This window comes from Puma concolor, chromosome B4, assembly GCF_028749965.1.
Source record: "Puma concolor isolate L17-30 chromosome B4, mPumCon1.1.hap2, whole genome shotgun sequence".
NCBI classification, from domain to species: Eukaryota; Metazoa; Chordata; class Mammalia; order Carnivora; family Felidae; genus Puma; species Puma concolor.
In genome coordinates, this window is record NC_141673.1 from 114,629,074 (window position 1) to 114,654,398 (window position 25,325).

Here is a 25,325-nt window from a genome sequence, read left to right on the forward strand (position 1 = left end):
AGGCGCTCTTTTGCCACACCTCTGACTGGAGGGGAGGTGATCTGCCCCTCATCATAGCTCAGCTCCCACAGGCAGAGTTCAGATGATGGGCAACACACATGACTCTGAAGAGGGCTCATTTTAATGGTATCAGAAGAGAGCAACAATTCCGGTAATTTTAGGGAGTATAATTTGAAGGCCCTGATTAAAAACACAGCTGAGAACAAAATTACAGAGGTTTCTTTAAGGCTATGAAGCTCATCCATTGCTAGATACTCTAAACAGTGCTTTCAAAACTATCTGTGGTGAAGGGTGGGGTTTTTTTTCTTCATTTTTTTTCGTTTTAAATTTCCAATCTAATATCAGATTGATATTGTATCAAATATAATAAAATTGTCACAGCATTTTCTTTGTACAATAGTTTCTGAATGCTTGCTCTCAATTTCTGTAATTTGCCTTTGCAAGACCCAGTCACCACATGTTTACAGATTGGTACCAGTCCCGGGAGGACATTGAATAGCCCCACTTGGCTACCTTCCCTTGGAATAAACCAGACCATCAGAAAGCTGTACACTCGAATTGTATCCAAGTGGCTGCCCTGGAGACATGGTTTTCCTGAACTGCATTTTGGTGAAATATCACTGGCCTCCTATTGGACAGTCTTGCTTTAAAAAGAAAACCCTATCAAATTCTCTGCTGTATTATTTTGAGGATATTTGGGGGAAATGACATAAAACGTATTTTGTCCTTTCCCCTCTATGATGCTCCAAGGAACAGCTTTCCCTATGGACTTACTTAGTAGCAGCAAGAGTGATGCTTTTTCTAGTCACTGATTCCTTTTACTTATGGACTGTCTGGGTCTCAGTTACTGACGTAGTTTTCTTATTTCCCAAACCTTAGAGTCTGATGTGTGGTCCACTTTCAGCACGTGCGTGGCATTTCGTGGTGTTCATTTGTTTTCATGCTTACGTCATGCTTGTGCTACTTTCTTTACTTTCCTTTCCTAATATATTTTTATAAATTAAAATTTCCTGCTGTATTAAAGGCATACAAGCCTCATATTAAGACAGGTATAAATACGTAAGGAATGGACTGCGCACAGCACAGAGGGTGCACCGTGAGCCGTGACGCGGCCTAAATTTTCACTAGCTACTTCAGCTGCAGCAGCAGCGCACTGCTAACAAGCTTATCGGAAGCTCTTGACCATCCAGACTCCTAACATTTTTCCAGTACAGACAGTAGTAGTTCCCCACTTTCTACTTGATCAAGACTGCTTTTTGAATGTCAATGCAGAGTTTTGTGATTAAATATCAACTTCCTGTTTCTAGCCCTGCAATTTTAATCTCTGGTGTGACCCATGCTTCCCAATTTTGTATCACCTGCAGGTCTGGTGAATCCTCCTATGTAAGTGCAACAGGACCATGTGACATTCATTTGTACGTGAATCTTACTCTAAATTTTACTTTTTCCTTCCTTTACCCCCGATCTCAAAATTTAAGAAAACTCTCTTGAATTAGCTATATCTCTATCAACAACTTCAAATCATCTGTGGTAAGAAAATAATAGGTCATTAAAAATGTATTATTGATGGAAATTTTTCAATTGCCCGCGAGCTTCTCTATGAAATAGGATCTTGTGGCAACTGCAAAAGACAACAACCTCTAATTTCCAGAAATATTAAAGTGTGAAAATATTTAAATGTCTATGCAACAATCTTGGTTTCAACAAAAGTGGTAACTTTAACATTATTTAGCCCTCAATGAGCAAGACAGTAAAACTTCTAGAAATGCGGTTCCAAAATAAAACACAGATATCACCAATCACCCCTCACAGGGCCACCCGCTGTACTTTTTTTGTAGGATATCTGTAAGATGTAAATGTCAATACAATAATTTCCACGAAATAAGCCATGTGCAGACATCCATAATTTCTCGTTAATTAGAAAACAGTTATTTTTCACTAAAACTATTTAAATCTAAAATAACATATCAAAATTAGTCAGGAGATGAACAGATTTCATAGTGCCATGTGGGATGCTACCAAGTTTTCTTTATAGCTTTTGTTGAAGTGGCGCCGTTAAAGAAATGCAAATACAGTTCTTTATGTTTAGAAGTTTCTAAAACAGACATATTTTTTATCATGTAGTATCATTTTATAAGTAACAATTTAGAAAGTGATATGGAATAGAAAGGTGAAATAATAGGTGAACACATTTTTCTTTTCAAGTCTCAGTGCTGCCTTGTCTGGCTAGCTCCGCATCACCCCACACACCATTTTCTATCTGGAGTTTCCACTTCTACTTCTCTCATGTTAAGGATGTCTCCATCTTACTTTCTTGTGCAAATTGTGACTTGTGAATCTTCTTTGTCCTTCCCTAGCTAACTGTGCAAAAGAGGCAATGAAATTAACATCCATCAGAAAGCTAAAGGAGGCTGTTCTTCTTGTTAAAACATGCTATATTCTGATTAGGAAATTTGGAGTATGTCATATTACATTAGCTTAACATGCTTCAGTTAGAGATTAAGACTCCAAAAATGTCACTTATAAATAGAAAATTTCTCCAGATAAGTCTTTACCCTAAAAGAAAAAGCAAGATGTTCCTGATCATGTGTCTAGACCACATGTTATGACAGATTTCTTTATTACCACATATGCTATAATATTCAAGATGTAGAAAGAAAACAAATATTTACCACTGTGGATTCTTAAGTGCTCTTTTAGATGATGTTTGTATTTGAAAGCTTTTCCACATTCAGTGCACTTGAATTTACGATTACCCCCAGACTGTGTCACATGTCTCTGCAAGAAAGAATTGATAGTTTAATTATAAGGCAAAAAAGCTTTGGACATAAAAGAACGGCCAATCTGCTAAAAGTATTATTCTGGTGAATTCTGCTTCTCAAAGGCCTCAAACTGAGGCAGTCATGAAAATTTAACACTTGGAATATTACCAAACGAAGTGCGATAATGGGAACAGAATTCTGACACAGAGAAAAATCTCCACTTGCTCATTTAGAGTATTAGAATCATACTTTATTGAGTAATACAGTATTTAGCACAAATAAGATAATATATTTTACTAGGAACTAGAGATTATCTCTTCTGCAGGCCAGACTTTTTCAAGTAGTTTATCCTCTTGGACGCTTGATATTTCCAAAATGTACTTTCATCTGATGATTTAAAAATACTTCCATCTTTTCATCCAGATATGGATTATTATAGTAGCTTTCTGTCTGGTTGATCAAATTTCCACTATATATTTCAAATATATTCTGCACTTTTAGATTTTTTCCCCCAGGTCCCATTACTTTATTTATTTAATTGATCCATCATTAAATTTATTTATGATTTAAATTAAGTAAGTTTTTCAGTGGAGTATAGCTGACACACAATGTTACATTAGTTTCAGCACACAACACAGTGATTCAACAACTCCATGTGTTACGCTGTGCTCACCACGAGAGTCCACCATCTATCACCACACAACGCTATTACAATACCATTGACTATATTCTCTATGCTGTACCTTTCATCCCCATGCCTGGTTCATTCCATAACTGAAAGTCTGTGTCTCCCACTCCCCTTCACCCATTGTGCCTGTCCCCCACCCTCCCCTTTGGCAACCACCAGTGTGTTCTCTGTGTTTGAGTCTGTTTCTGCATTTTTTGTTCGTTAATCATACAAAAGTGCTGCTTGAATTGAATTGTATCATAAACCTCATAAACCACAAATTGCTCATAAATCTCCAAAGGCTCCCCATTAACACCTGAATATAGATTCTGAGTCTGTACATTCCAAGTTTATAGCTCCTGAGTTTCCAGGCTTATTCCACACCAGCTCTCTAGAAGAAGGTCATCCCTCAGTCACTTAGGGAGTTTCAGTGTTGGCACATATACTGCTCTTCTCTATCTCCTTCCTTTGGTTTATACTATTCCTTATTTCTTGGCTATACTTCCCCACAATTATGACTATTAAGATTCTACCCATACTTCAAAAGCTCAACTCAAGTACTACTTGCTTCACTCTCACCCTCGCTAAAGTCTCCCTTGTGTTTTTCATACAGGAAGGAAAGAGAATAAGTACTTACTAGGTATCAGGTCCTACTTCATCCAAACCCATAGTTGTCACATATGGTGACAACTCCCAACAGTTTATCTCTACACCTCTTAACTCCAGGCTCTCACGGCCAACTGAGTCCTTGATATTGCCAGTTGGAAAGCAATGGGCATGTGAAACTTTACATGATTTACTGAACCCTTAATTTCTGAGAATCAGCTCCTCCTCTGGTGTTTCTTGTTTTTGTAAATGATGCCCTCATTTATTTGATTATTGCTTAGGCTTTGAACTTTAGAGTAATCCTTGATTCCTTGCTTTCTTTTACATTTTACACCCTTACTCAATACATCAGCAGGCCATCTGAATACACTCTGAATCTAACATTCATCATTATGTCATGTCTGTCACCACCAGTGAGTTCAAAGCCACCACCACCTTTGGCCTGGATTATAGCAGTATTCTCCAAATAGTTTCCTTGCTTGTAAATGATCTCCCTGCTTTCATTCTTGTCTCTCTTGATCTACTCTTCACCCAAGAACCACTGTTCCCTTAAAAATAAAAAAAATAAAGATAAAACTCAATATCCTTCAAAGGCCTCCTGTCACTCTGTAGAATAAAATCAAAAGTCTCTATCATGGCCTATAGAAGGGGGTACATCATCTGGCCCCTAATGCCTCCCTGGTCTCACCTATCTTTCTCGAGAACCTTTTATTCACACTGGCCTCCTTGCTGTCCTTTGGTGATGCTGGGCAGGCTTCTGTCTCAAGGTCTTTTTATGTTTCCCTTTGTTCCCTTTGACTGGAACCCCCCCCCCCCCCCCCCCCCCCCCCCGCCGCCCAATCTTTCCATGGCTGGCTCCATCCTTTCATTCAGGTCTTAGTTCAGATATCCTATTCTCAGAAAGTTCTCCCTATCTTAAAAAAGTAGCAACTTTCTTCACTTTTTATCCTCTTACTCTACCTTATTTTTCTTCATACTATCTGTCCTTACATTTTATATCACCTACTAATATATGCTCCCTATTGTCAGGATCTTTGCTTGTCTTTTTCACTATTGTGCCTTTAACACCTAGAACAGGGCCTGACATGTAACAGAAACACAAATATGCATCTAATGAATAAATTAATAAGACATGGAAATGCTTATTTTTAAGTCATGGTATGATTTTCAAAGGCAGCAAGATAGACATTGTACTCAGGTTTGCTGCCCCATAACCTAAATTGTATCCAAGATATCTCGGTAATATTGCCTCACATTACTGGTCCCTGTATTAATCACAGTGCTTTTCTGACCTTCCTCTGACCACATGCTTCATATATAAGACCTATTACGTTTGAACCCATCAGAAATATCACCACAAAATTGGCTTTTATGTTGCTTAGAGATATTATGATTTGTTTCTATAATGGTATCTCTTGCTTTCACCAATAGTTCTACCTGTGCTTTGCAGATCCTTTTCTTTGGCAAGGGCCCTTGGTATAGAGAGGATATGGGGGCAACATTTGCAGTTTGGCTCTGCTCCCCAAAGGCTTGTCTGTCAGGACTCCCAGATGGAAAAGGCATTCTTCCGCATTGTCCCTGATAAGACTTACATGGGGCAGATGTAGATGGATGGTCTTTGTCTTCAGTAGTTCCTTCCCTGTATCAATTTCTCCCTTCTCTTGGTATTCTCCCCAATTTCAAGTGTTCCTTCAAGGACTTAACCATTAACCTAACTAAGGAAAGGTTGGTCCTATACTTCCTGATTGCCATCCTCTCCCCCTTATTTTGTGATTTTGTGAGCATCCTTGCCAAAGTCCTGAGAAGACAGGTTAGTCCTCGATGATTCTGTTTCTGCTGTATTTTTTTTTTGTTTGTTTAGCCATCATCTTAGAAAGGGTCTAATTTGTTCTCTATGAGATATGTGACTTCTATTATGTCCACACAGAGGGCAGAGTTCTCACGCATTCAGGTTTATAGATATTCGTAATCCTTTGATGTAAGAAACTGGACATGTGCCCCAACCACAACACAAAACTTTCAAATATCCTGTGCAGTTGAATATTTGATTTTTACAGTTAGAATTATGTTGATATTAATGTGATTGTGTAGAGTTGACACTTCTCAGGATCTTATAAAAGAAGGATAACTGGCAAAAGTTTCTTAGCCTTTAATCTTTAAGTATAGAGCCAACAGTTCAAATGTAATTTATAGAACAGTCTTGGTTTACACATGAAAAACTGAATCAAAGCAACACAGAAGGAGAAGAAACCATATGAAAATGGAGTCTTCAGAATAAAAATGGTTAGAATCTAAACTTTAGGTTCTTAGAGGAAGTCACTTCCCTTACTAGTGTAAACAGAACACAATAACTTAGAGTAAGCAGTCATTGGTTCCCAGAAAAGTGTTTTTATTATTATTTGCTTCCCTTCTTAATTGGCTAGTACTTAGTCATATGGTTTATGAAACCAACATTTATCTTTCCTACACTGAGCATTTCAGTAGAATGCATTTTGAAATCTAGTTCTAAACTTAAGGGAAATATTTGTTATGGTATAAGCAAAACAATTAAATTGAGATGAAAGGGATCTTATCTAAAAAAGAAAAGAAACTTACTTCTAAAATAATGTTTATACGCGCTTTGTAACTCAGAAATGACAAGATAATTCAAATAATCTCTTTAATTTGTATAAGGCTGCAGACAAGACACTGTCTAGTACATTCTTTTAAGTATATTGGAACTGTTGCCTTCTGTGGAGGGTTGAGAGCGAACTCTCAGTCATTTCACTTACTTGATCTCTTCCTGATTTATGTGATGTCATGTGACGTTCAAGTTGGGTTCTGTATGCAAAGGTGTAACTGCACAGGGAGCAACTAAAGTTATCTTCATTCTTTTCATGGCGATATTTAATGTGTTCTTTCAGAGAGGTAAAGCGTTTATAGCCTCTATCACAATATGGGCAGGTGAGTAACTGGGAAAATGCATCTGGTGTTCCTGTAAAAGAAAGATCATATATTTCTACTTTAAAACATTCAAAAAGTATTACCAAAGGTACCTACCATTGAGTCTCTATGCTACATGCCAGATATTATGCTACCCACTTTATATTGATCCTTAATACAATGATATTCATGTCTATTTAATACAAGAGAAAACTGGAGGCTCAGAAAGGTAAAATAACTTAAGAGTCACATGGCCAGGAAATGATAAAGTCAGGATTCAAACATGTGCTGTCCGACTTCAAAGTCCCCTTTTTGCTAACCCGAAAATATTCCCTTCTTTTTGTATGGTTAATTACACAAAGAAAACAAAGGTAAAATCAGAATATAGGTTATATTTGTAAATGTATACATACTAAAGGGGACTTGTACATCATAATAGAATCTTTCTATTGGTAACAATGCCATCATTATTTATTTAATGCTCATTCTTTCAAATTTGGAAATGACACTATAAAATGATTATCATCAGATAGGAAGTAGTACATAATTAGACTATGTTTCCAAGACACCCCTGCAGTTAGGTGTGGCCATATGACAGAGTTCAAACCAAAATAGCTGTGTACTGGGGGGAAATGAGGAGCAGGAGCCAGATCTAGGCCTGGGCCCCAAGGACCTCCCATGCATGCTTCTTCATGTTCTTTTCCTTACTGAAATACAATGATACATTTTCTGTGGAATTTTATATGGATAAATATAGAGGATGGTTTCAAAAAATAAAGGCAATATGGGAAAACTGGAGTTCATGGAATGAACCATATTTTTACATATGGAAACATCTAAGCCTAACAATCCTAAAACATGGTACCATTTTGCCAATTAATACTGTTTAACTAAGAGTGGTTTTCCATATTTCTTTCTTTAAAAAGTTTCCTAAATGATAATTTATTGTAAATAGTATTTCTATCTTCATTTTGAATTTCTTATTGAGAAAAGACTATCAAAGAAAATTTCATTACAGTCTCAAAATCCTTCATAAACATATATTACATTTATTGAAATTCATGTCCATATAAATTAAAAGTCTTGCTCAATAACCAGCCTTCAAATAGACTGACCACCTGACCCCACACAGCTTGTTAATTATGTTGAAATACGTATCAAATATATGAATAAAATCAAACAACCAAACCCCTCAAGTTTATGATGGTATCTTTATTATCAGCTAGCAAGGCAACTGGAATCAGAGACCCTTCTGTTGGTGATGTCTCTAAAATGACCTACTTCTGTGAGGATTAGATTAGCTGCATGAAATTGTTTTGGAAATCATGTTATGTTTTGTCTAGTATGAATTTCCTACTTGTACAGACAAACAGGAAATCAGCATTTGGGACATTCTCCTTGCCACAGTACCTAGGCCATAATATTGATGTTAGCTGGTTCCAATGGCAAAAGTCCAAGTCAGCCACTGCAGGTGCTTCATTATTGGCACCAGAACCACAATGTGATTTCCATTACTTAAGCTGCTCATACTCCATAGCGTAATACAGCTGTCTGCTCTCATTATGTTCTATTTTCTTCTCTGCCTTCATCATTAATAAACAAGATACTAATGATTTTTTAAAATTATAGGTTGCTCATATTTTACCAGCAAGTTATTATTTTCATGAGTCAGGATCTACTGAATTTCTCACACATAGGAGACATGAATTTACTCTTTTAGGTACAAGCATAAAACAGTGAAAAGTAAATCTGAATATTTGACATACTAAGCAAATTATAGAATGAACAGGCTTGATAGTTAAATAAAAACTTTTGTTTGTAGTTTTGAAAAATACTGGAGATATATACATATATTTAATATCACTTGTTAGCAATGCAGGCTTGTCATGTAAGGAAGAAAATTTTCTTTTTAGAATTCTTATAATAAACTTAAGGTAGCAATTCAAGACAACTAAAAAAATCCAACCTAGGTCTATTTTTTTGAATAATTTCCTTATGTATCTGTGACTAAGAATATGCTTATTTAAAAAAGATTTAATTTTTGTATCCTAAACTTCCCTTGCTAGGTAGCGAACACTTCAGACAGAGTAGTACTTGATATAAAACACTTTGAAAAATCTTCTTCATTTGCGCCCCAATGATTCAGAATTTGTGATACTTCAACCTGCTGGAGCAAAGTTTGCCCTTTCAGAATTTATGAAGTGCAGGAGAGCGTGTTTAATCCACTAAACCTTTAAAAACTTAAGGTCTTCTGAGGATAATCAGATAGTGCTGATGTGAAAGAATATCTACTGTGAAATACTTTATTAGCAGTACACCTGAAAGTAATGAAAACCTGAATTAAAAACATATTCTGTAATTCAAATGTTTTACTAATTGAGAAATGGTTAGGGCACCAACTTTTATGGGATTTTTAACATGCTGATTAATAACAATGGACTTTACAACATTTCACCTTATTTGACCTGTGCAATGGAAGATTAGTTCTCATTATTTTCTTTTGCTGAGGTTTTTTAAAAAAAACTATTACATAAAAATTTACATATATATACATATACATTAAAAACTCTTTATTTCCTTTTCATATTTATTGCAACCTATTGCTTCTTCAGGTGAAATGTTAAATTTTAAGGAAAAAAACCCCTGAGAAATGAAGGTAGAAATGGTAGGGCCCTATAGGATTATAATGCCTGTAACTCCAGACTCTCCAAATATGCAAACAGATCAATAGAACACTATTCATTAAGCTGTGACACTGTGTCCCCAGGGGCAATAACTATAGTCTTGAAAAATGTGTCCTTTTGGCACACTGGAGGAATGGGTTCTAGAGTGCCCTACTTCTATTTCCTTTGTCATTGATTTGGTTACAGAAAATTGTATCTATTCTGAGGTGAATTTTCTATTTCTGCTCTTTTTCCTAGCTGATTCCTGATTTAAGGAAGGTACAGTTGACTCTCCGCAATGGAATCGGTTTTGTTTTCTATACCATTCTTCTCAGTTTCCTTCAAATATTTTAAAGGTGATTGACACAATAACATTTATTTAGCACGAAAAAGTTGAAATACTTAGGTACAAATCTAACAAAATATGTATGAGATTTATATGAGGAAAACTATAAAACTCTGATAAAAAAAATCAAAGAACTAAATAAGTGGAGAGACATTCAATGTTTAAGGGTAGGAAGACTAATACTGTCAAGATGCCAGTTCTTGCCAACTTGATATTTCCAACTTGATTCAATGCAATTCCATTCAAAATCTGGAGAGTTATCTTATGGACACCGACAAACATTTTAGTGTTTATATGAAGAGGCAAAAGACCCAGAAGAGCCAACACAATATGGAAGGTGAAAAATAAAGTTGGAGGACTGATAGTACCTAACTTCAACACTCACTATAAAGTCATAGTAATCAAGACAGTGTGGTATTGGTGTGAGAATACAGAAAGGGACCAAGGGAACAGAGAGCCAAAAATATCCTCATAAATACAGTCAACTGGTCTTTGACAAAAGAGGAAAAACAATATAATGGAGTAAAGATAGTGTTTTCAACAAATAGTAATGGAACAACTAAACATCCAGGACATGCATAAGTGAATCTACACACAAGGCCTCACACTATTCACAAAAATTAACTCAACATGGACCACAATCCTAACTGTACAATGCAAAACTATAAAGCTCCTAGAAGACAACAGGAGAAAACCTAGATGATCATGGGTATGACAATGCTGTTTTTAGATACGACACCAAAGGCACGATCCATGAAAGAAAGAATTGGCAAGCTGGGCTCCATTAAAATGAAAAACTTCTGTTCTGTGAAAGATAGTATCAAAAGAATTAGAAGACAAGGTACAGACTGGGAAAAATATTTGCAAAAGGCACATCAGATAAAGGACTATTATCCAAAGTATACAAAGGACTCTTAAAACTCAATGATAAAAAAAAAATCAAATAACTTGATTAAGAAACAGTCCAAAGACCTTAGCAGACACCTCACCAAATAAGATATACAGATGGAAAATAAGTATGAAAAGATGCTCCACATCATATGTCTTCAGGGAAACGCAAATTAAAACAGTAAGATACCACTACACACCTATCAGAATGGTCAAAATCCAAAACAGTGACACCACAAAATGCTGGCGAGGATGTGGAGGAACCGAAACTCACACTGCTGGTGGGAATGCAAAGTGGTACAAGTGGTACAAGCCTCTTTGGAAGACAGTTTGGCAGTTTCTTACCAAACTAAACATACTTTTATCTTACCACGTGATCCAGCATATGCACTTCTTGGTATTTACCCAAAGGAGTTTAAAACTTATGTCTACAAAAAATCTGCACATAGATGTGTATAGCAACTTTATTCATAATTGCCAAAACTTGGAGGTAACCAAGGTGTCCTTCAGTAGGTGAATGGATAAATAAGCTGTGGTACATCCAGACAATGGAATATTATTCAGCACTAAAAATAAATGAGCTATCAAGCCATGAAAATACATGGATTTTCATGTACTTACATGAGTATTACTAAGTGAAAAAAAAAACATTTAAAAAGCTGCATGATGTAGAAGTCCAACTATATGACATTCTGGAAAAGGCAAAACTATGGAAACAAAAAGATCAGTAGTTTCCAGGGGTGAGGGTAGGTGGAGAAAGATGAACAGGCAAAGCATGGAGGATTTTTAGGGCACCAAAAATATTCTATAAAGGTATTACAATGATGGATACATGTCATTATACATTTGTCCAAACCCAAAGAATGTACATCAAGAATGAATCTTAAGGTAGACTATGGACTTTGGGTGATTATGATGTGTTAATGCAGTTTTATCCTTGGTAAAAACTGTACCATTCTGGTCAGTTATGTTGATAATGGGAGAAGCTATGCATACCGTAGGGGCAAGGGGTGTATGGGAAATATCTGTACCTCTGTCTTTTGTTGTAAGCCTAAAAATTCTCTAAAAAAGTCTTTTTAAATAGGTGATTATTTAAATATTAACTTATATCTATCCTCCAAACTGGGAACCCTCCCAAAATCAAACCAGATTTAGAATTTTAATACTTTAAATATCCTTAAACATTCCAAGTAACTTAGTTCTTGGTGTAGATCTTACATAAAATTTCTTATAGGAATATTTGCATGCTATTTGCATCTGTTTCTAGTGGATGGAAGGGAAGAATGACAGCTTATTTCCTTCCAGGGGAGTATGAACATAATTAGTATTGCATTTTGCCACTTAAAATGTTTATTTATTTTTGAGAGAGAGAGAGAGAGAGAGAGAAAGAAAGGGGGGGGGAGGATCAGAGGGAGAGAGGGACAGAGGATTCGAAGCAGGCTCTACGCAGACAGCAGAGAGCCCGATATGGGGCTTGAGCTCATGAACCATGGGATCATGACCTGAGCCAAAGTCCGACGCTTCACCGACTGAGCAACCCAGGTGCCCTGGCACTTTACTACTTTTTATACACTGGCTGTTTGTATCAGAATGAATAGATTAGAACAGAGATAAAAAACCCCATTTGTCTCCAAATCAGTATGTTTTGAACCAGATACCCATGGTTTGCTTGCTAGAATAGAGGGAAAAAAAAAAATCAAGACGCAGTTAAGGGTCATTCAAGCTCCCTCTAACTTGCTGCCATATGAGTGAATGGAAATCAATAACCAGGCACTGTTCTAAGCATTTCACTACAGTGGTGTTATCACTATATACATGAGATGCCACTTATTTAATACTATACTTCTATAAAAACGTTCCAGTCATTAAAGAGAGAGATTATTTTCTGTAGGCACCTGCAATAAATAAATTCTAGTTTTCAAAAGTGTTCCCTAGAGTAGAGTAGGTTCCCATTGTAGAATTATGGAAATAATCCTTTAAAGATGAAAGCGAAAACAACTGTGAAGCTCCATTTACCATTTTCATCATGACCACTGGCTTCTGGTGTGCCCTGCCTCTGGTCCTCTTCAGGTGCCTCAGGGTAAATGACAGCAGTGTCTTGTTGTTGCAGGAATTCTTCAACATTAGGATCATGGTTTTGTTCATTTTCTGCATCTGAGTCACATTCATCATCTTTTACTAAAAGAAATGCATACTTTATAGAAAGCAATTCACTGCCAAGTTGTTACAAAGCTCTTCTAGATAAGAAATTATTTACCTTAAGAGAATACATTACTGTTCTCGAATTTGTAGGAAATATTTACCAAAAATTAAAAGCAAAACTCATTCATTCTGTTGTCCTCGATTAGGAAGTATTTCATGTTTTTTAAAATATTTATTCATTTTGAGAGAGAGAGAGAGAGAGAGAGAGAGAGAGAGAGAGAGAGAATGAATCCCAAGCAGGCTCCATGCTGTCAGCACAGAGCCTGATGTGGGGCTCAATCCCTTGAATGCAAGATCATGACCTGAGCTGAAACTGAGTCAGGTGCTTAACCAACTGAGCCACCCAGGTGCCTCTATTGAGAAGTCTTTTAGAAAGTGTTACAATAAAAGTCTTGAAATTTTCACACTATCCCTTTTAAACTTGAGAGTTGTACTTCTAGTCCACCTTACTGATAAACAAGACACAGAAAAGCTAATATAGCTGACTGAATTCTTAACTTCTCAATGATCATGCAAGGCAAAAAGGAAGAGAAAACCTGAGCTCTCAAACCTTAGTCCCTCCTAACAACCTACTGGATGTTAGAGTTGTAGCTTAAATCTGAATCATTCTCAGTATAAACCACTGAGTTCAGTTCTGTTATGTGATTTCTTAGAAAACATTGGGGCGCCTGGGTGGCTCAGTCGGTTGAGTGTCCGACTTCGGCTCAGGTCATGATCTTGTGGTCTGTGAGTTCGAGCCCCGCGCTGGGCTCTGTGCTGACAGCTCAAAGCCTGGAGCCTGCTTCGGATTCTGTGTCTCCCTCTCTCTCTGCCCCTCCCGTGCTCATGCTCTGTCTCTGTCAAAACTAAAATAAACATTCAAAAAAAAGAAAACAGTGTTAATAGCTATCTGTAGTTAGAAAATTTTTTAGCAAGACTCAATGAGTGTCAAATCCTTAAAACTGCTTATTTCCTTTAGTATTCATATGTATATACAAAGCTATTCTTTCTCTATTTCTGCCTTAATAAATGTTTAACAGTGGGATTAGGGCAGAGGCATTTTTTTTTCTTCAGTTAGAAAGATTTCAGGAGATAATGGAATGCTTTCAACTTTGCGACGGTACTCCAGAGTGTTGCTGAATTTCTAAAGCAGGATTGCTGTGCCATGGTTTTCCTCCATTTCCTCCACTGGCTCCAGAGGACAGTGTCTACTCCATGGTGGTAGTAACTGTAATGGGTTGTATGGTTTCCCTGGTGTCTCATGGCTGACTTCTTTATACACTTCAGGCTGAACTGTCAGTTCTAAATTTGTAAAACAGCATTTCCCAGCAAACTAAAATAGGGCCCAATTGAAATGCTGGGGTAGGGGCATGTTTTTGTTTAACACTTGTTGAAAGAGTCTTGCTACATGTCCTGCACAGTGGTAGCAACTGAACTCCTCATGGCAGCTGCTGTTTAAAACCTTAAAGCCAATGACATAGTAATCGTGGTGATCCACCATTTTTTCCCCTCCTTTTTGATACAGCCAACAGCTATCAGTTAGTTAGCACTGGGTTACTACATTCAGGGGTAAGTGAAGGCTTAAGAGGTAAGCTGGTCCTGTGGGTTTTAAGGGAGTTTGTTTCTGAATCCTCAACTTCTGTGTATATTTTTTCTTACAATCCAGAAAGTTCTTCCCTCCACTATCCCCTTTTCATAGTATCCTTTGCTTCAACTTGTTAAAAAATGTTTATTCATTTATTTTTGAGGGGGGCGGGCAAGGAAGAGGAAGAGAGAGAGGCAGAGAGAGGGGGAATCCCAAGAAGTCTCTGCACTGTCAATGTGGGGCCCTACGTGGGGCTCTATCTCACGAACCATGTGAGATCATGACCTGAGCCGAAATCAAAAGTCAGATGTTTAAACAATCGAGCCGCCCAGGCACCCCCTCCTTTGCTTAAACTTAAAAGGAAGAAGAGAAAAAAGCATATTTGAATACATTAATATGGTGCATTGCTTTGGAATATAAAAACCTCCAGGTTGCCAAAGGGAAAAAATCAAAATACTGATTGGGGAAAACTTTATTGATTAATCAAGGCAAAATAAAACCACCACAGGCCTTCTAGTTTTTCCTGTTTACATGGATTTCTATCGGGAGTAAAGCCTGGTGACTGAAATAGGGATATTTTGGCTCTAGTTAGGAAGCTCTGAAATCAAATATATAATAGTAAGGCCAAAGGGATGGAGAGTAGTTTTCCTTTAATTACCCCATCTGTTCAATTCTCTATTATTAAAAAATTTACTTCTCTTCAGGAACCCTGGTCAGAGCAAAGAGTATTTTCAAAAATCTTTCCTACATTCTGTCAACAGCTGGAAAAATAAGCATTTCTGAACAGCTAACTCAGTACAAGTCCATGTCACTGAATCTTTTCAATGTAACTGCAAGTTTTTAAGTTAAACTAGATTATACTCATGAGTGAAATTTAAGTTTTATGTGATTTATTGATTCCATATAGGTTACAAGATGCTTAAAAATATTTTTATTAAATTATATTACATTTATTTCAATTAAAGTCTTCACTTATACAAAGTTTATTTTTCTATATCCTATTATGTACGTGTGTGTGTGCGCGTGCACACATCTAGGCTAGATGCTAGAATGAGTTTTAAATCGTATACATTTTGCAGAATTATACAGTCTGTATTTTATACATGAAACTTGCATCTTGAGTAAGTTATAAGCTTACCTATATACTGACTGGTTCTAAATGTACTACTCATTTGGAGACAAAAAGTTTTATAACTTATAGAAATTATATTAGATATAAATAACCTCACTACTGAATAATCTACTTTTTTAAGAAAATTATTAAGTTTTTAATTTTAATTCCAGTCTAGTTAACATACAGTGTTGTTAGTTTCAGCTGTACAATATGGTGATTCAACACTTCTATACATTACTCAGTGTTCATCATGATAAGTGCACTCCTTAATCCTCATCACCTATTTAACCCATCCCCCATCAACCTCCCCTCTGGTAACCATCAGTTTGTTCTCTATAGTTAGTGAATAATCTATTTTTAAAAGATATGTTTATACTTTGTATGTTTCTCTGTTTCTCATTACTTAGAATTTATATGTTCCTCATAGGAGACATTTTATAAAATTTCTCAAATAGTGTACTGGCAGAATTATTTGAATTAGAAAAGTGAAAACATACTTTTTTTCCTGACAGAAAGTCTGATCTGACTGATTGGTATAACAGTGATAACTGGCTTTGCTAGTTAGGTGATTAGGTACAAAATTTCCAGAAACTGAATGAACTAAGTTTGTAGCTCTAAGGCATTGATGAAAATATTGTTACCTCATGTGGTAAGATAAAAGGATTTTTACAAAAAAGTACTGGCAAAACGTACTGAAATTAACATTATTCAATTTCCCCAACCATTTCTGAATATATTAATCAAGGTGCCTCTAAATGAGAGGGAAAAATAACAAAAGCTAAGAACAGATATCATCAGTCCTTTGATCAGTAAGTGTTGGTAAAGCCTTTTTGGTATTTGTCCCAGAGAATCAGGGAGTGGATGATTCTAATGACTGGGAAACAAATTCTTGAGCAAATTAGGTAGCTTTGAATTTTTGCTTTCAACAGAATTGAAGGAGCATTTAATAGAATTGTCAGTTAACCACACTAAAAATACTTTATTGGTATGTAACCATAACTCTTTGCACATAACTCTAAAGATGTATAAAGAATCAAGTAAATCAGTTATCACAAAAATGTACTGCACCCCTTTATTTATGAGAATAAGGTTATCTGAGTGCGAAACAAACCATAGAAAAAGAATTAATGCTGAACATTTTTTCCTCTGGAAATAAGTAACATTGAACTGTTGATAAATGAACTCATCAAAGAATACTTTGGCTCCTTTAATTTCATTTCCAGTACATTTTTCTTTAATAATTATTTATTAGAGTTTCTAATGTATTTATGCTGTGGTCAACTGTGTAGTACTGATAATTATATGATAAATCCATATGCTAAAAAAATTTTTTTTAAGAGTCTTATCCCTAGAAATTAAAAAGAAACTTAAACTTCAAGTTATATGCATGTTTTTCTTATAAAGAAATGACAACTGATCAAAAATAACTTCAAATAGGAAATACATACTACATTAACATCAAATTCTATATCATGAGTAAACACTATAAAATTTCTGACTCTTAATGAAGAGCTTACTCATATTTTTAAAAATTGAATGATTAGCAGGTATTAAATTGTTTGGATTTTACATAGAAGAGTGATATTAAAAATGTTCTTAATATTCCAGAAATTAGATTGTAACTACTTATACTTAAAATGAAAAAAATTTAAATGTACATTAAGAAATATGTGAGACAGTATATAATCAATCTACATGATATAAAATTTGGGAGACAGTAATAGTACCTCTTAGGGTGGTCGTGAGAATTAAATTAATATAGTATGTGTTTAGTACTGTATCTGCACATGTTAAGTGCTATGTATTGTTAGCTATTTTTCTAAAAGCAGTCCTGTAAGGTTAGCGTTATAATTTCTCAACTAAAAGTTTTCCCAATGAAAATAACTAGGATCAGAAAACTTAGATACATAGTAAAAAAGTGTTACCATTAGATCAAATATTTGGTATTAGGGATGTGGTATCAAATTCTGGTCTTTCCAACTAAACTATGCGGTATCTGTGAACCTGCATCTAACCAAAACAATTTCAAGCTGAAACCAGAAATTTTGCAGTTTTACACACAAATTTATTAAGTGTTGGGAAGTGTACATTGTAAAAAGCTCAGTTTGAAAGCAAAATTTCTAGTCTTAATACTGATAAACTTACAGATTTAAATAGTAGACAGGTGAGTAAATATATAGAAACATAATGATAATTTGGCTGTCTTTAGATATGACAAAACTCAGAGCTGACTGTCAAAGTATGGAATTACTTTGGATCATAGGACCATATGACCATAACCATTTGCCAAAGTGTAGAATTACAGTGTAGAGTTCGTGATTATAATCATGAATTAGAGCAAGGAGAGAGGGGCAAATATTTAATATAAAGATTAAACCTTTTTATTTAGCTATCAATAATTTCCATTGGAATAAAGTATCCTTCGGCTTCTTCCTATCTTCCATTTTTTTCAAACTTGGCAAAACTATTAACTATATAAACAAAAAAGGGATGCTCAGAAGGAACAAAGGAGGTTTTGGGTGAATTTCTCACTCTCTGAATACTAAACTGAGACTTCAGTTCTCTTAACTTCATGAATTGCAAAAGGAAGTCAGCTGAAGAAAGGATCTGACAAAGTTCTGAACTAATGATGATGACCTCTGTACAATGTTTTTGTTTACTTTGTCAGCACATTATTCCCTAGAAGTCAAGGAAGTAACAAAAGCAAAGGCAAAACATAACTTTAAAGTTTAAGTGCTCAAAAGTCTCAGATGTCTAATTTTTACCCTTCTTTCCTTACAACTACACTTTTCAGGGCTTTATTAAATGTTTGCTTGCTCCTAACTCCCCACGTTCCAGGGAAATAAAGCTGCAGGGATCACCTTCCTCTGGGTGGAGGGACCGTACATTTCAGCAATAATTTAAGTTAGTACAAGGTTACCTTAACTTCCAGATGTGAGTTTGCAGAGAGGGGGAGGGGGATTAAGGGAATTTATATACTACTCAGTAGTTCCAACTGAAAAAATTCATTTATTTTTGTAGGGAAGAACAAAGTGTGAGGTGAAATACTGACGCTCGGAATTGTGAATGTTTGTTTTGATAGCATTTTGCCTAAAAGGGGGAAAGATGCCCTTAACTCTGGTAATAGAAGTCATTTAACATTCAGTAAAGGAGTAATAAACAGCATTCTTTTGTGTTCATTAATACTATTTACTAAAAACACATATCTAGTTTAAATATTTTATATAATGTGTACGTTAGCATGACAAATACTTGATGACATACATATTGAATACATTATTCATGCAAGTTAAACACAACCAAGTTAAAGGCAGAATACAAAATCTTAGGCAGCAAGTACTGTAAATCATCACATACTCCAGTATTATTTAATTAATTTGGAATGCATCTTTAATAACAGCACAAAGATTTACTCTTGGTTTTACAGAACTGCCAAGTATGGCAGTGCTCGTTTATATTAGATGAAATATTATAATAGATGAAAATCTATTTTTGACATATTATTATGAAATACACTCATCTTACATAATGGAAGATAATTTATAGGACTCTACGGAATATTACTAAAATGCACTGCAAAACTAGAATTGTTAAACCAAAAAAAAGAAAATACAAAATTTATTTAAAATTATATGATAGAAATTTCTAACTTAGGGTGGAATATACAAAATACAATTATACTACTTTTAAGTACAGTACTTTTTTAAGATAGCATTTTCTTTTAAAAAATTTTTTAAAATGTTTACTTCTGAGAGAGAGAGAGAGAGAGAGAGAGAGAGAGGAGGTGGGGAAGGGACAGAGAGGGAGGGGAGACACAGAATCCAAAGCAGGCTCCAGGCTCTGAGCTGACAGCACAGAGCCCAACATGGGGCTTGAACTGGCAAACTGTGAGATCATGACCTGAGCTGAAGTCAGACGCTTAACTGACTGAACCACCCAGGCACCCGTACTCTTTTGCTTTTTAAATCCGATTTGAATCCATTACAGAGGAATAGGCTTAAGTCTCAGGGTGTATGTATTTTTAGTCATCTAGAAGCAAATTTCTTTGTTTACTATAATTTAACTTCATCTTGGCCTTTTTCAATCACAGAAGTTACAAGAAAAACATTTTGATTCTCTTGTTTTCTGTGACACATTTTCACTCAACTCATCAATATTCATGATTCTCATCCGGTTTATAGATAACTCATGACATTTGCTTATTCTTCTCCCTTCTGCTTTCTGTCTTGTGGGCAACTCAATGCAGATCCTGGGAACTAATAATGAAACTCAAAATAGTTAAATCTGTGTTTCTATAGCTTTGGTAACATTTTTGATATGTGTTCAAATCATCATTTAAACACTAATTTTTTGGATGGAAAAATATGCTACATATAGTGCCCTATATGCCTGGGTACTTAAACACTGAAGGAGGTCAAGATGAAAGAGGAGGAAACAGACTAAATTCACGACTCACAAATGCAAAAACCAGTGACACAAAAGACTTTGTTCAAAGGCTGCAGTATGAAAGAAAATGACAAGAGAGTACCTGCACATCCCGCTTCATCTGCCTGAGCTTCAGGCCCCAGGATTTCTTGTCCTTCCTTTCCTGCTAAAATCAAAGTACAAAAGATTAAAATAGATCCATGCGTCACAAACATTTTTAACATCTAGAAATCTGAAAAGTAACTTTTAGATTATATTCAATTTGGATTTTTTCCCTTTTAGAAGTAATGTGTCCTTGAAAAGTAAACTTTTTAAAAGAAATTAAGCTGGCAGTTTTACCACACTCACAAAGGTACATTAAAGAGCAAAATTAGTGAATGTTTACATACAACCCAGGAATTATATATACATTAGTATTATAAGCATGCTGGGATTTTAAGGTTTCTTTGGGAGAGGAGTTCTACCTGTAGGTAGTGGGGTTCCTTTTTTTGTTTCTTCTGCAAAGCACAGATTTCTGCTTTAGGCACTGTGCTAGATGCTTTATAAACTTATTTCTTTTAACCTTCATAACTACCTATTTTATAAGTTAAAAAAAAAGACAACTGAAACTTGAGGCTTGAAGAGGTTAAATAACTTGCCCAAGGACACACTGCTATTAGATGGTAGAGGTGGAATTTTAATTCAGGTCTGAATGGCTGCAGAACGTACTTTCTGCTACACTGTATAACCAGAGTCCCAGCCAACTAGAGAGAAGACTGTACTAAACTTCACTGTGTCCAGAGTCAATGCCTAGGGCACTGTACTTTCTCTGCCACTCTATTCATTGTTCTAACCTCTGGTAAATCATAATCACAGTACTGGTAAACATTTTCAGATGTTACTTTATCTCCCTTTGCCACCTAGGCTTATAGTGAGCTGACTGTAGTATTCTATACAGAATAAGAGCAGAGTAAATATGCATATTATTTTGACAAGCAGAATGTACATTTTTGTATATCCATGTACATTGTATTGATTCTAATAGCTTATTAAGAACATGTGCATATATAGAAGACATGATGGAGTTAAAAATTGCTTTTAAAAAAAGTGGTAGCAGAGTACACATAATTATGATCAGAATACTAATAAAGGCATGCTAAAACATCACATCATGTACTTATCTGCACCCCAATCAAATCCCATTGAATATGCCAGTCAAAACTCTTGATTTAGACTTCCCCTAAGTTTGATAATTGAATTGAGAAATGGAACACTAATCAAGAAAAATCTTAGCGCACATAAAGCATGTATTTCTGTAAGTGCCTTGGCTTATCAGATAGATTTATTCAGCAGATTTTCTTTACTCATTAACTTTTATATTAGTACTTAAAGATGATCGCTATGTGAAAAATAGTTAAAATATGCATAAACCTCTTTAGAGCGGCATAAAAAACACTGTCTACAGTAGGTAATAATGAGATTAACTTCCAATTAACTTGTATCTTCATTTTATACTTGCCATCAGCAAAATGACAATTTAAAAACCTTTGCTAAAGTGTTTATAATGCAGTAGGATAAACACCAGTGTTTGCAAATCTCTAACATCTTTTTTTCTTCTCTCTCTGAAGCAGGTACTTAAATTAAAATAATAAACAGTATGACAATTGTATAACTATATGATAGTAATATAGTTTTTTATTGTAGATTTATATGTGCCCTTTATTTCTCCTCAAATGAAAATCAAACCACAGTTATTATTTACTAAGACAGGAGATGACAATGATATTAAAAGTTAAAATGATATTTTGGACATTACTAATTTTTCTACTTATAGTTATTATAGCTAATTAAAAACATGTCTGCAATTCAAGTAAATGATTTATTCACTTCTTCATTCTTTCATTTCTGCTTGGGATAAAATCAAGGCTCCTTAGGAACATTTAACATACTTTAGAATCTGGTCCCCTACAATTTACTGCGATTTAAAAACTGGAAGTCTCCATTCTTTCCCTCATTATTGGGGCTGGAATTTTGAACTAGAATCATATTGCCTAATGAAAATAGAAAATATCCTACTGCTGGTCTGCAGCATGAACACACTTCTTTCACTACAGAGGGCTGCTAGGAATGAGCTCCTTCCTGCTTCATCCATGGACTAGCGCGAGGGTGTACTGGGAACAGCTAAATATTGTTCAAGCATACTTCTTCCTCACGTGTTCTGATCTTACTTATAGTTTAGAAAAGATAAGGGTAGTAAAGTAGTAGAATTTCCTTGTGCACAAGATTTTCTCTCCTGTAAGACTTACTAATGTCAACACATTGTGACTGATGAACCAAAATACAATTTAGAAAAGTAAACTGGAATACTCCTAAGGCTTTTGCTTTAGCCCAAATTCCAAAGCAAATACACAAATGAGGAAAAATTCCTGAGTAACAAGACTTTGTTTTTTCAAATAATGGCAAAAGATAGCTGAAAAATAGGTCATGAAATACTTCTCAGCAACAAAAGGGACAATTTACTGATACATGCAGCAACTTAGATCAATCTCTCAAGAAATTATGGAAAGTCAAAAAGCCAATTCAAAAGATTACATGCTGTATGATTCTATTTATGTAACATTCTTGAAATAACAAAATTATAAAAATGGAGAAGAAATTTGTGGTTGTGAGAGGTTAGGGTTGGGGCAGAGGGTAGGGGAAGGCGGGTGTATAAAAGGCAATGAGGGAGCTCTATGGAATTGTTCTGTATCGTGTTCATATCAATGTCAATATTCTGGTTGTGATACAGTACTACAGTTTTAGAAGATGTTACCATTGGGGGGAAAAGGAGTAAAGGGCATATAGGATCTGTGAATTATTTGTGAATCTACAACTATCTGTGAATTATTTGCAGATCTATCATTATCTTAAAATTAGAAGTTTAGGATGCCTGGGTGGCTCAGTTAGTTGGGCGTCTGACTCTTGATTTCAGCTCAGGTCATGACCTTATGGTTCATGAGATCAAGCTCTGCATTGGGCTCTGTGTTGACAGCATGGAGCCTGCTTAGGATTCTCTCTCTCGCTCTCTCTCTCTCAAAATAAACAAATATTAAAAAACAGTAAAAAAAAGTTTAACTGAAAAATAAGTCAATGGCAGATAGCACAAATTTAGAGAGATAGGACATATTTATTTTGCCATAAGATGTAATTCCTAGTTAGTAAGGAAAAGCAAGGATAGCAAATGCAATTCATGTTAACCAAAAATCCAGAAGACTTAATGTCAATGGCAGGATAGACCAGTTCAAAGTACAGGACTGATTATTAAGCACATGTACAAAATTCTAAAACTTTCATTTTGAATTCATACCAATGTGTTCCTAACCATTTCAAATGTGTTTGTGAGAAGATTTTATAGCAATTTCTAACATGGCACAAGAAGCAGGTAACTGAACCAGATTTTCCTTTCCTGCTTTTATCTCTTCCTCTATAACGCACATCCACACATGCCATGCACATTTATACCTGCCTTTTCTCAGACTGACCCCTCTGCCTAGAATGCTGTTATCTATTCCATCTGAAAAACTTTTACTAATCTGATTCTTTAAAGATAAGTTCACATTTCTCTCATTCTGTAAGTCTTCCCTGACAGTGCTGTGAAGTAAACACCAATAGATTCCTGAAGCTAAACATAAAGTGTTTAAACTTTAATCAGAAATGATTTTTTTTACTGTGTGGTTCTTCCGAGTATTTCCAGACAGCTTCACTTTTCTTTCATACATGTATCCTCTAGTTTCTACATATATGCATATATTTTTGGTATAACTGTCCATCAAAGTCACAATAAATGTAATTCACAGCCTCCATGAATACCTGTTAACTTAAACAAAAGTAAAGAAATATATATAGCTAAGGTCAAATTTGGTTAAGACGAAATAAACACAAACCACCCTGCGTGTCCCATTGAATACAGCTGAAAAAAACCTGGGGAGAATGCATGGAGGAGTTATTTGAAGACTCTAAAACATAAATCATACCAAGAAGACTGGGGAAGAAGACATGACAAGAATTCAAAATACTATTTAATCACTTTCCTACTCCCTGGCTTGGATTCAAGGCAGCCTAAACCTAGAAGTAGACACGGGCATAGCAGAAAAAACTCTATGGAAAGCTCTCTAGTTTAGGCTCAAGGAGTAGGAAAGGACTCAAAGAAGGGGAAAACCATTTTTTCCCCTGGATTCTCTTGTGTCCCAGCCCCTATATCATCCCAAGGTAGCAGTGGAGATCATGATGATGGCAAGAATGTAAAGGTACCTAAAACTCCAAAGAAGGGGAAACTTTTTGTCCAGAGGAGCTGTGGCTCCAAGAGGATGGTACAAACTTCCATCAAGTTCTTTCTCCCTAACTTCTTGCAGCCCTTCTTCCTGCAAGGCATAATGGGAAGTATGTGGCAAAATATGGCCAAGAAGTCCCAGAATTTTGGATAAAGAACTGGAAAGGGAAGTCTCAGGGAACTCAAAGTACCCGGGAGATCATAGAAATGGAGCAGTACAGGAAACTAACCATATAAAGCTGCTTGTGAACTTCCCATGTGTGGATCTGACCATAGGCTTTGAGAACTAAAGTAAGGATAAGACCGTTAGTCATGTCCCAGAATAGCCACTGTATGGCACACAGATCCAAAAAGCATTGCAAATGCTTTGAAAACTGAATTGATATTGGAACCCATAGAAAATTGTTTGGAACTTATAGCCTGATACAACTGGATAAGTTGCCTGCTAAACCCAAAATATCAAAATTCTCCACAGGATTTAAAGAAGACGAAGAGTCTCATAAGATGATATTCAAAATGTCTACGATACAATCCAAAATTACCTGGCATATGAAGAACCAGGAAAATCTCAAATTCTAAGACGGCAATACTGAAAAGACACACATGTTGAAAATATCAAAGACTTTAATCAGCTACTATGAAAGTACTCCAAGAGCTGAGGATGAACACTTGAAAATAATGGAAAGACAAAAAGTCTAGGCAAATTCTTATCAGCAAACAGAAGATATAAATAAGAACGCAAAGGAAATTTTAGAACTAAAAATACAGTAACAAATTTCTTTACAAAAATCACCAGATGGACTCTACAGCAAAATGGGGGTGAAAGAGGAAAGATCAGTGAATTTGATGGTACATAAATGGAAATTACCCAATTTGGA

At 35.5% G+C, this 25,325-nt stretch overlaps 1 protein-coding gene across 4 annotated transcripts in view; it reads right to left on the reverse strand.

Annotated features, from left to right (window-relative positions):
• Positions 1-25,325, reverse strand: part of ZEB1 (zinc finger E-box binding homeobox 1) — a 200,393-nt gene that overhangs the window by 10,374 nt on the left and 164,694 nt on the right. The window contains exons 3-6 of one of the 4 annotated variants that reach the window (XM_086714631.1): positions 20,263-20,322; positions 12,871-13,008; positions 6,807-7,009; positions 2,673-2,778 (exon numbers count right to left, since the gene is read on the reverse strand). In XM_086714631.1, coding sequence (XP_086570757.1) covers positions 2,673-2,778; positions 6,807-7,009; positions 12,871-13,008; positions 20,263-20,322 — 507 coding nt within the window. Of the gene's footprint in view, positions 1-2,672; positions 2,779-6,806; positions 7,010-12,870; positions 13,033-20,262; positions 20,326-25,325 lie in introns of all 4 variants that reach the window. The other 3 variants (XM_086714629.1, XM_086714630.1, XM_086714628.1) reach the window with 3 other exon arrangements.